Below are 11,848 nucleotides of genomic sequence, written 5' to 3'. Positions count from 1 at the left end.
CAGTCTGTGCATTTCATCTGTATTGAAACTATAGGTAAACTGCTCCTGTTATTCAAACTGAACTACCTGGATAAAATATTATATGTCGTAACTCTGGACATTTTTTTCAATAATACCTTAAACCACCTGTTTATGGATTACTTCCATATGAAGTTCACAGTGAATTAATAACTACATACATTTCATAATTATAACTTTTCCTCTAAAATATCTAAGGCGACCATGGGGGATGCTGAGATGGCAGTGTTTGGGGCTGCAGCCTCGTACCTGCGAAAATCAGACAGAGAGCGTCTAGAGGCGCAGACACGTCCATTTGACATGAAGAAGGAATGTTTTGTGCCTGACCCTGTTGAGGAGTTTGTCAAGGGAACCATTGTTAGTCGAGACGGAAGCAATGTGACGGTAGACGCCCAAAATGGGAAGGTCAGTACAGAGGAAGATCTGTATGCTAAATACCATCAACTTATTTGTGCAGTTATACTATAAGTTACCTTTTGACAGATGGAATAATGGTCAACATAACTATACATATATCTCACCATTATCTATCTATCTACAAATCTATATCTACCTATCCTTTTATTAATATTAATATTAATATCTATAGATAACTATTGCTTCAAGGTAGGTCTAGATCTAGTTAAAATTTGCGTCTGTTTATATTTTGATGTGACTACATGATGTACGAACTACCTTTGAATCTTAAAAATAGTTGAGTCGAAATGTTCAGCAATTACCACCATGCCTCTCCAGATATTAAGCTACAGATTAAAACAAAAATAAAAAAGGATGACCGTTCAGATTGAGAGTGAATAAATATTACACTTACAATAAATTCATTCATTTAAATTAATTGTAATTATTGAATTTAAATACCATTGATTTTGCTGCAAAATAACGAAAAGAAAAAAAAACCAAAACCTTGCATCTCTAACCAATTCAGACAGTCACTGTCAAAGACACCCAGATTCTGCAACAGAATCCTCCCAAATTTGACAAGATTGAGGACATGGCCATGCTAACCTTCCTTCATGAGCCTGCTGTGCTGTACAACCTCAAAGAGCGTTATGCAGCATGGATGATCTATGTGAGTATACAAGAACTTCAGCAAAATACCCTAGACAAGCTAAATATCTTTTTTTATTGAGAGATTTGACAACATATATCTTTTACAGACCTACTCTGGGCTGTTCTGTGTCACTGTCAACCCCTATAAGTGGCTGCCAGTGTATAATCAGGAGGTGGTTCTAGCATACAGGGGAAAGAAGAGGAGTGAAGCTCCTCCCCACATCTATTCCATCTCTGACAATGCTTATCAATACATGTTGGCTGGTAAACATAAAATACTTTGCAAATAAATAATAGTGAGGATGAAATTTGTCACAATTGATGTTATCTAATGTTCAATACAATACAACATTGTCATTTTTTTATCCTGCAGACCGTGAGAACCAGTCTATCCTGATCACGTAAGTGGCCCATTCTCCATTCTGTCAGTACCAAAAGTAAAGCACCTGGAATATATCTAGAAACACTTCAGACTGTCACTTCAGTCACCCAGAATAAATCGCTATCAAATAAAGGGGATATGGTCATCCACAATAGCTGGTCTCCAAAAGGCGACAGAGCAAAAAAAAGGTCTACATATCATTCATACCACATTCTTCTTTTAAGTGTACAATATCTAAAGATTAGGAAACTCATAATTTAACCAAACTGTAATTTAACCAAGATGGTCAAATCCTAACACAGTGATCATGTATTCATTACCCCCCTAGTGGAGAATCTGGTGCTGGGAAGACTGTAAACACCAAAAGGGTCATCCAATACTTTGCCAGCATTGCGGCTAGTGGTGGAAAGAAGGAGCTGACTGCTCAAAGCAAGGTGCTTATAACAGTTTTTGTACCCAGATTCAATTAGTTTTGTATGTAGAGTCAATAAATCAAACATATACATATTATTTATAGAAAGGTCCACACCTTCTTGTTTAATAGATACTAATTATTTAAAATTTTTTCACACCTTTTCCAGGGTACTCTAGAGGATCAAATTATCCAGGCTAATCCTGCTCTGGAGGCTTTTGGCAATGCCAAGACCATCAGAAATGACAACTCCTCAAGATTTGTATGTGCTTTGGAGTTTGTTCATCAGTCCAGTGTACTTCTTTCTTCCTAAACTATGCTTGATTATGCTTATCACATATTTCCTCTCCAGGGTAAATTCATCCGAATTCACTTTGATACAAGGGGAAAACTAGCATCAGCTGATATTGAAACATGTAGGTTTTAGTATTTTTTTTTCTTTGGAAAATTAACAGCAATAAAGAACGGAATGGAGTTTTATTTTCACATTACAGGATCATGTTTATTTTCTCCCTTAATATTTTATTTTTTGTCTAGATCTCTTGGAGAAGTCTCGTGTCATTTTTCAGCTCAGAGCTGAAAGAGACTATCACATCTTCTATCAGATACTGTCAAATAAAAAACCTGAGATACTTGGTTAGTAAGAAAAGAATAATCCATGCACCAGCACATGTTAATTCCACACCTGTTCTAAACTCCCAAGTGTTCTCTCTCCCCTTCTAATTCTCTCTCCCTCTCTCCCTCTCTCTCTCTCTGCCTCTCTGTTTCAGAGATGCTGCTGGTAACAAATAACCCCTATGATTATTCATTTATCTCTCAGGGAGAGACCACTGTTCCCTCAATTGATGATGCTGAAGAATTAATGGCAACAGATGTGAGTCTTTCATAATTCCTCTCTGATGAAAAACAGTATGTACTTATTGTGTTATTACTTTATTTGTTCTAGTTGCCAAAGCTACTCTGTTAGCAACATTTCATGTACTGTCTGGATCTCAACAGAATGCATTTGATGTACTGGATTTCACACAAGAAGAAAAAAATTCTGCATACAAGCTAACAGGAGCCATCATGCACTACGGCAACATGAAATTCAAGCAGAAACAGCGTGAGGAACAGGCAGAGGCAGATGGAACTGAGGGTGAGTGCTTGATTAAAACAAATACGCTGAATATGAAATTATCAATGTAGAGGGAAGTCTCAGTCACGCCTCAAGTCACTCTATGCAACATAAACCTTCTTTATGCTTTATCCAGATGCTGATAAAGCAGCCTATTTGATGGGTCTCAATTCTGCTGACCTCATCAAGGGTCTTTGTCACCCCAGGGTCAAAGTAGGAAATGAGTGGGTCACAAAGGGACAGAATGTCCAACAGGTAAAGAAGTATAATATGAGAAAAAGCAAAACTTGGAACAAAAGCCTGTGGTGTATTGCTTTACCCAAAGACCATTTTTTATGCAAAGAAAAGGTTAAATATATTTAATATAGTTATATATAGTTATAAATGCACTGACAAAACACTCACGTTTGGATTACAAACTCAAGATTTCAATGTTTATGATAAGACCATTGGAATGAATCTATAAAATTCTTTCTTTTTTAAACAAAATACTCAAAGATGTCTCTACTGACCTCAGGTGAACTATGCTGTCGGTGCCCTGTCCAAAGCAGTATATGAGAAGATGTTCCTCTGGATGGTGGTGAGAATCAACCAATCCTTGGAGACCAGGCAGCCTCGCCAGTACTTCATAGGTGTACTAGACATTGCTGGTTTTGAGATCTTTGAAGTGAGTGTATAAACTGAAAAATGACAGTAAAAAGCCTTCAATAATTACATTTACTTTTTAAGACCACGTTTTAGTAAATTAAACATGGCAAATAAACATGCATATTAAACATGGTCGACCTTGCATGTTCAATTACAGTTCAACACCTTTGAACAACTCTGTATCAACTTTACCAATGAGAAACTGCAACAGTTTTTCAACCACCACATGTTTGTGCTGGAGCAAGAGGAGTACAAGAAGGAGGGGATTGAATGGGAGTTCATTGACTTTGGCATGGACTTACAGGCTTGCATTGATCTGATTGAGAAGGTAAACTGAAGAGTACTAGGCGTCACTACTGAGCAATTAAAATATGTAGTGCAATAACAGGTCAAAATATTCTCAGATATTTAATTAATTTACACTGTCCCACAGTCACCAGTCTGGGACAATATAAACAACTTAGCGTTAATTTGCCACCACAGAGTTTGCTGTGTATATGATGCTGTGATTACTAGTACTAACATGATTACTACTATACTAATTTCTATTGCTATTTCTTTTTTAAAAATTTGTTTTATGCTTCCCTTCCTTAGCCTATGGGTATCATGTCCATCCTTGAGGAGGAGTGCATGTTCCCAAAAGCCAGTGACACCACCTTCAAAGCAAAGCTTTATGACAACCACCTAGGAAAGTCTGCAAATTTCCAGAAGCCCAGAATTGTTAAGGGAAAACCAGAGGCTCATTTTGCCCTGATGCACTATGCTGGTACTGTGGATTACAACATCAACAACTGGCTGGTGAAGAACAAGGATCCTCTGAATGAGACTGTTGTTGCACTGTATCAGAAGTCCTCACTTAAGTTACTGGCTCTCCTATTTGCAAACTACGCTAGTGCAGAGCAAGGTAGGTTTAATTGCATTGTCTACGTCTTGGTAGACATTTGGCTATATCAAGCTTTTGTGCTAAATACTTTGAATATGTATATCAGAAGCATATGAATCCCACTGAATGTGATATACCAATAAACTACCATATACATTTCCTCATCAGCCATGGCTGACGCTGCCGCTGGAAAAAAAGAAAAGAAGAAAAAGGGATCATCTTTTCAGACAGTGTCTGCTCTCCACAGGGTATTTAAAACTAGTAGATATTTGTAGAACATTGTAAAATCTTGAAGACAGAGGAACAAAATAAATATTAATAATAGTTGAAGATAACTGCATGAGATAATTATGCCTGGTCCTTACTCACGAACAGGAAAACCTCAATAAGCTGATGACAAACTTGAGGTCAACTCACCCTCACTTTGTCCGCTGCATCATCCCCAATGAGACTAAAACTCCAGGAGCTATGGACAATCCCCTGGTCATGCACCAGCTACGCTGTAACGGTGTACTGGAAGGCATCCGAATCTGCAGGAAGGGCTTTCCCAACAGAATCCTGTATGGAGATTTCAGACAAAGGTACTCACTGTTATATGGGTAGAATGATTATCATCTACATACTTGCTAGAGGGAAGAAGAAGAAGATAAATCTCCTTTGGAAAAAGATAAGTGAAACTAATTTCATTAATGCAAATCAATAAACATTAAAAGGAGTTTTTACCAAACTGTCTTGAAATCTTTGGTAGATATCGCATCCTGAATCCTGCTGCAATACCAGACGGTCAGTTCATAGATAGCAGGAAGGGAGCAGAGAAATTGTTGGCATCACTTGACATTGATCACCAGCAGTATAGGTTTGGGCACACCAAGGTAATATTGCTTTAATTAACTTATCGGAGTATATTGCAAAAGACACTTTGAACCAAGAGTGAAAACAAGCGAATGTCTATTTCATCAGGTATTTTTTAAAGCTGGCCTACTGGGTCAACTGGAGGAGATGAGAGATGAGCGTCTGTCTAAAATCATTACTGCAATCCAAGCTAGGTCTCGTGGTCTACTCTCAAGGATTGAGTACCAAAAGATGGTGGAACGAAGGTAAGTTTTGTCTATGAAATTTCATCATCTCAGTTTTTTTCCGGTGCTCTGAATATTTGAACTAAATTAACCCACATTTCTGCGCTTGACTCCCAAAGGGATGCCTTGCTGGTAATCCAGTGGAATGTGCGTGCTTTCATGGGAGTGAAGAACTGGCCTTGGATGAAGTTGTACTTCAAAATAAAGCCATTACTCCGATCTGCTGAAGCAGAGAAGGAAATGGCCAACATGAAAGAAGAGTTCTTGAAATTGAAAGAGGCTTATGCTAAATCTGAAGCACGCAGGAAAGAACTTGAGGAGAAAATGGTCACTCTTCTCCAAGAGAAGAATGATCTTCAGCTTCAAGTACAGACGGTAAGCGTACAACACCCTTAAGGCACATTTGATAATATATTAAAATACAAGCCTAATTTGGATGGGTTTTATTTGTAAACAGGAGCAAGACAACCTCTGTGATGCTGAAGAAAGGTGTGAGGGGCTGATCAAAAGTAAGATCCAACTTGAGGCAAAAGTGAAAGAGATGACAGAGAGACTAGAGGATGAAGAAGAGATGAACGCAGAACTGACTGCTAAGAAAAGGAAACTGGAGGATGAGTGCTCTGAGTTAAAGAAGGACATTGATGATCTGGAACTAACTCTGGCTAAAGTGGAGAAAGAGAAGCATGCCACTGAGAACAAGGTCTGTATCTAAATTATGAAAAATTTTGTCCAATTTATCCAATTGGTAAGTGGAAACATGTACTCTATTTGCTCTGTGCAAACAGGTGAAGAACCTGACAGAGGAAATGGCAGCTCTGGAAGAAATCATTGCCAAACTGACGAAGGAGAAAAAAGCTCTGCAGGAAGCTCACCAGCAAACACTGGATGACCTACAGAGTGAGGAGGACAAAGTCAACACTCTAACCAAGGCCAAAGCCAAACTAGAGCAGCAAGTGGATGATGTGAGTAGAAAAAAAGGACACATTACTTAAGGCATATGCTTTTTTGAGATACTGAAAATATGTTTTTTAGCTTAACTAATCAGTTTATCTGTTTTACAGCTAGAGGGATCTCTAGAGCAAGAGAAAAAAATTCGCATGGATCTTGAAAGGGCAAAAAGGAAGCTGGAGGGTGACTTAAAGTTGACCCAAGAAAACATCATGGACTTGGAAAATGATAAACAGCAGCTGGAGGAAAGACTTAAGAAGTATGACAAAGGCAAAAATATGATTTAAGTACAGAATTAACATTATACGTATTTAATATCTAATTAAAAGTATATTCGCTAATGATAGGGGTGTGACAGGGTTTCTCTCTTATATACTGTACTGGGTTAACTTCAATTAACCTTCTGCTCACCAGGAAGGACTTTGAGATCAGTCAGCTTAACAGTAAGATTGAGGATGAACAAAACATAATTGCCCAGCTCCAAAAGAAACTTAAGGAGCTACAGGTGACTAAAAACATAAACTGTAAAGTCTGATATATATTCTACAGTTTTTGCTCTTCATGAAACAGCTGCTTTTCATCCTAGGCACGTGTAGAGGAGCTGGAGGAAGAGCTTGAGGCAGAAAGAGCTGCCAGAGCTAAGGTGGAGAAACAGAGAGCAGACTTATCTCGGGAGTTGGAGGAAATAAGTGAGAGGCTGGAGGAGGCTGGAGGAGCCACCGCCGCTCAGATTGAGATGAACAAGAAGAGAGAGGCTGAGTTTCAGAAACTTCGTAGAGATCTTGAAGAGGCCACTCTGCAGCATGAGGCCACAGCAGCAACACTGCGGAAGAAACAAGCTGACAGTGTGGCTGATCTGGGAGAGCAGATAGACAACCTGCAGAGAGTCAAACAGAAACTGGAAAAAGAGAAGAGTGAGCTCAGGCTGGAGTTAGATGATGTGGTTTCCAACATGGAACAAATCGTCAAGTCCAAGGTGAGAAGTCATTTCACTGCTAGATTAATAAAACTGTATCCTGTTGTAATTGGACAAATTCAAATGTGTAATTTTAAAAAATAATGACTACAGGACCATTTATGATTTTGATTTGATGTATATTACATTACCTGAAATACTCAAATGAATCTGCCATTCCATTCTGACTTAATCGCTCAGACATAAAATAGAACTGAACTGAATTTATCTGTTCAATTTAAAAAGACAAATCTGGAGAAGCTGAGTAGGACTCTGGAAGACCAGGTCAATGAATACCGCACTAAGGCTGAAGAAAATCAGAGAGCCCTCAATGACTTTGCTACTCAGAAAGCAAAACTTCAGGCGGAGAATGGTAAGTTGTATAAATATACTCAGATGTTTAAGATGAACAGAATAGTACTACATGTATATCCCCAAACAATGAAAAATAATCTATCTTAATAAGATGAGCTTACCAGGCAGTTGGAGGAGAAAGAATCTCTAGTCTCTCAGCTAACAAGGGGCAAGCTCTCCTACAGTCAGCAGCTTGAGGATCTGAAAAGGCAGCTGGAGGAAGAAGTCAAGGTAATATACTCTACAGGTGTTTTCATACTCAATAAATGAAATGATTAGTGGCGCTGACGCTCTGAAACCATTCCCTTGCATGTAAAGGCAAAGAACGCCTTAGCTCATGCAGTACAGTCTGCACGTCATGACTCTGACCTGCTTAGAGAGCAATTTGAGGAGGAGCAGGAGGCTAAGGCAGAGCTGCAGCGCAGTCTCTCCAAGGCAAACTCTGAAGTGGCTCAGTGGAGAACCAAGTATGAAACCGACGCCATTCAGAGGACTGAAGAACTGGAGGAGGCCAAGTGAGACCTAGAATATTTCTCTTTATTTGACAGTTTTCATATACAGAAATATGTGAATTACTGAATTACAATTTAATTAATGAAGAAATGTGATTGTAGTCAAATGTAATAACTGAACTGGATCCTCAAGATTAGCCCTGTTTACTCTTACTTTATAGGAAGAAGTTAGCTCAGCGTTTGCAGGATGCTGAGGAAGCAGTGGAGGCGGTGAATGCTAAATGCTCCTCCTTAGAGAAGACTAAACACAGACTCCAGAATGAGATTGAAGATCTCATGGTAGATGTGGAAAGATCTAATGCAGCTGCTGCAGCTTTGGACAAGAAGCAAAGAAACTTTGACAAGGTAACGCTAATCATATTTACACTAACTTAAAAACAAGTCTAAGGACCAGTCTTTAATGTTGACTTTGAGCTGTTTCCTTTAGGTCCTGGCTGAATGGAAGCAGAAGTATGAAGAGTCTCAGAGTGAGCTGGAGAGCTCCCAGAAGGAGGCCAGGTCTCTGAGCACTGAACTGTTCAAACTGAAGAACTCCTATGAGGAGTCTTTGGATCATCTTGAAACAGTGAAAAGAGAGAACAAGATTCTTCAAGGTATTATTTATTTTCTTACCATATTAATCCTAATGATTACATATTCTAATTCATTATTATCTCATCTCTCCAAATCAAACAAGTTTTTATAGTTCCTAAATTTCATTTCTTTGTTTTAGAGGAAATCACTGACCTGACCGAGCAACTCGGTGAGAGTGGAAAGACAGTCCATGAACTGGAGAAAGTCCGTAAACAGTTGGAACAAGAGAAAACTGAAATCCAAGCCGCTCTGGAGGAGGCAGAGGTAAAGCAATTGGCTGAGTTTTATAAAGTAATGTGAAAAATGGCTATACAGCAACATTTGTGATTCTGTCCTGCTCTGACTTTAATAGGCATCACTTGAGCATGAGGAGGGTAAGATCCTGAGGGCTCAGCTAGAATTTAACCAGGTGAAAGCTGATATTGAGAGAAAGCTTGCTGAGAAAGATGAGGAAATGGAACAATCAAAGAAAAACCTTCAAAGGACTATCGAGACCTTGCATAGTTCTTTGGAAGCTGAAACTCGCAGCAGGAATGAGGCTTTGAGGCTGAAGAAGAAAATGGAGGGAGACCTCAATGAGATGGAGATCCAGCTGAGCCAGGCTAATAGGCAGGCTGCTGAAGCCCAAAAACAACTTAAAGGTCTACATTCTCATCTGAAGGTGAGGCATCTACATATCAGCTAGTTCAATACTTAAGTTTAATACAAGTTAAAAACATCAGGACACTTATGCTCTTGAATCTTTTTACTCAGGATGCCCAACTACAGTTGGATGATGCTCATCGTGCCAATGATGACCTTAAGGAGAACATTGCCATTGTAGAGAGACGCAACAACTTGCTGCAGGCGGAACTGGAGGAGCTAAGGAGTGTCCTCGAACAAACTGAGAGAGGTCGCAAGCTTGCTGAGCAAGAGCTGCTGGATGTCAGTGAACGGGTGCAGTTGCTGCACTCCCAGGTGAGGCTGAAACACTGATTACTGACAAGCCATGTTTGACTCTTGATGCTAAAAAGGTACATTTTTTCTTGAACTGTCCCAATAATAACATCTCTGTCTACAGAACACAAGCCTTCTGAACCAAAAGAAGAAGCTGGACAGTGATATATCCCAGCTTCAGTCTGAGGTGGAGGAGGCTGTGCAAGAGTGCAGAAATGCTGAAGAAAAGGCCAAGAAAGCCATCACTGATGCTGCCATGATGGCAGAGGAGCTGAAGAAGGAGCAGGACACCAGTGCTCACCTGGAGCGTATGAAGAAGAACATGGAGCAGACCATCAAGGACCTGCAGCACCGTCTGGATGAAGCAGAACAAATTGCTATGAAGGGTGGCAAGAAACAGGTGCAGAAACTGGAGGCCAGGGTGAGTGTTCTACATGCCTTTTCAGTCAACATCAATAACCCTCGAAAATCTATATGTAATCTGGATCAACAGATAACACAGGACAGTCAGGAGTATTTTCATTGCACTATGTGCCTTTTAGGTAAGAGAACTGGAAAATGAAATTGAAGTAGAGCAGAAAAGAAGCAGTGAAGCCGTGAAGGGAATCCGTAAATATGAGCGACGCATCAAGGAGCTCACCTACCAGGTATGACTTAACCGGCATATGTCATAATCATAGCATGTCAGGACATGTACCCAAACAAATTACCCATACTCTATGAATTGTAGACTGAGGAGGACCGTAAGAATATGGCCCGTCTTCAAGACTTGGTGGACAAGCTTCAACTGAAAGTTAAATCCTATAAGAGATCTTCAGAGGAGGCTGTGAGTACTACCAGATAATAAGAAGTGTAGTCTTAAAATGCTGAGGCTTTCCTCCAATCAGACAGCTAAAAATATAGTATGTGCTTCTATTTCACAGGAGGAACAGGCCAACACTAATCTAAGCAAGTTCCGCAAGCTCCAGCATGAGTTGGATGAGGCTGAGGAGAGGGCTGATATCGCTGAGTCTCAGGTCAACAAACTGCGTGCCAAGAGTCGTGATGCTGGCAGCAAGGTAAGATGCGTCATGTCCAAAATATAATTCCCTACTTCTGTAGTTTCTGATTAGCTGCCTCTTCTTTTAACAGTAACATCATTTTGCATTTATTAACGAGCACTTTCTTTTGATTTGTTCTAACCCAAAAGAGGTTAGATGAATTAATCTAATGCAATTGCAAGAACAGTGCTGATCTACAGTTTACAATGTACAGTATCTCATGCATGTGCACCCCATATCTTAAAAAAGGCATTAATAAAAGCATTTCCTCCTATTTACTCCCTGAATACTTTTACAAACAAACAATACTGTGGTCAGCATATACATCATACATGTTACAACTTTTTTAACTCCTGTCCACTCCCATTCTTTACAGAAAGGATTTGATGAAGAATGAAGCTCAAGACTATCTCTAATTCATTACCTGCTGTTCACAGCAGACTGTCCTTCATAATCCCTGTACTCTTTCATTTTAATCAATAAAATCACTTCCAGCAGCCAAATTCTTGTTCGTTGTCCTAGGTGTTCTACCAACCTGCTCAACCCCCATGATCTATGGTTATATTTCACCTAATGCATCAGTTTAAAACAGTCCTGATATCAGGTTAATCATAAACAGTTCAATATCCATTAATCTAAGCCAACTAATATCACGTCTGTGAACTTTAAGTTCATTATTAATATTCCTTGTCAAATTAAGTACTGGGATCACCACATAAAGACCATTAGATTCTCATTTTATCCTTCAAACACATGATCAGTGTCACATTATCTCCATTATGCCCAGGATTTCGACATGATTTAATTAAGACTTTGAAAGGTTTTAAAGGTCAAATATTTGATTCTGAATGCACTTGGACCCAAAACTTAGGGTTCGACAAGAATGGCCATGTTAGAGAGGGGGTGGATTTTAAGTGTTTGAGAAGTGATGATAGCAAGAATAG

General features: G+C 39.3%; 1 protein-coding gene across 1 annotated transcript; it reads left to right on the top strand.

Annotated features, from left to right (window-relative positions):
- The first annotated feature begins 222 nt into the window (after window positions 1–222).
- myh7l (myosin heavy chain 7-like) lies at window positions 223–11,407 on the top strand. Its single transcript, XM_030775824.1, has 37 exons — window positions 223–423; window positions 944–1,087; window positions 1,176–1,332; window positions 1,442–1,469; window positions 1,779–1,884; window positions 2,032–2,124; window positions 2,215–2,278; window positions 2,400–2,498; window positions 2,633–2,736; window positions 2,862–3,000; window positions 3,116–3,234; window positions 3,497–3,646; window positions 3,785–3,955; window positions 4,222–4,531; window positions 4,679–4,758; window positions 4,886–5,091; window positions 5,259–5,382; window positions 5,471–5,607; window positions 5,706–5,961; window positions 6,044–6,286; window positions 6,372–6,548; window positions 6,648–6,793; window positions 6,949–7,039; window positions 7,121–7,510; window positions 7,736–7,862; window positions 7,956–8,074; window positions 8,162–8,358; window positions 8,517–8,700; window positions 8,783–8,948; window positions 9,068–9,192; window positions 9,281–9,589; window positions 9,682–9,885; window positions 9,989–10,285; window positions 10,407–10,511; window positions 10,595–10,690; window positions 10,788–10,922; window positions 11,281–11,407. Exons 1-37 carry the CDS (start codon window positions 223–225, stop codon window positions 11,299–11,301), a joined length of 5,820 nt encoding a protein of 1,939 aa, XP_030631684.1. The 3' UTR covers window positions 11,302–11,407.
- Window positions 11,408–11,848: the final 441 nt, after the last annotated feature.

Source organism: Chanos chanos, chromosome 5 (genome assembly GCF_902362185.1).
Source record: "Chanos chanos chromosome 5, fChaCha1.1, whole genome shotgun sequence".
NCBI classification, from domain to species: domain Eukaryota; kingdom Metazoa; phylum Chordata; class Actinopteri; order Gonorynchiformes; family Chanidae; genus Chanos; species Chanos chanos.
This window is presented reverse-complemented; position numbering and strand designations above follow the sequence as displayed.

Bases quoted from the DNA above. Each gene is read 5' to 3' on its own strand.
- myh7l (XM_030775824.1), top strand. From the start codon at position 223: ATGGGGGATGCTGAGATGGCAGTGTTTGGGGCTGCAGCCTCGTACCTG. The intron at 424-943 runs GTCAGTACAGAG...TAACCAATTCAG, and splicing joins TAGACGCCCAAAATGGGAAG to ACAGTCACTGTCAAAGACAC. The intron at 8,359-8,516 runs GTGAGACCTAGA...CTTACTTTATAG, and splicing joins GAAGAACTGGAGGAGGCCAA to GAAGAAGTTAGCTCAGCGTT.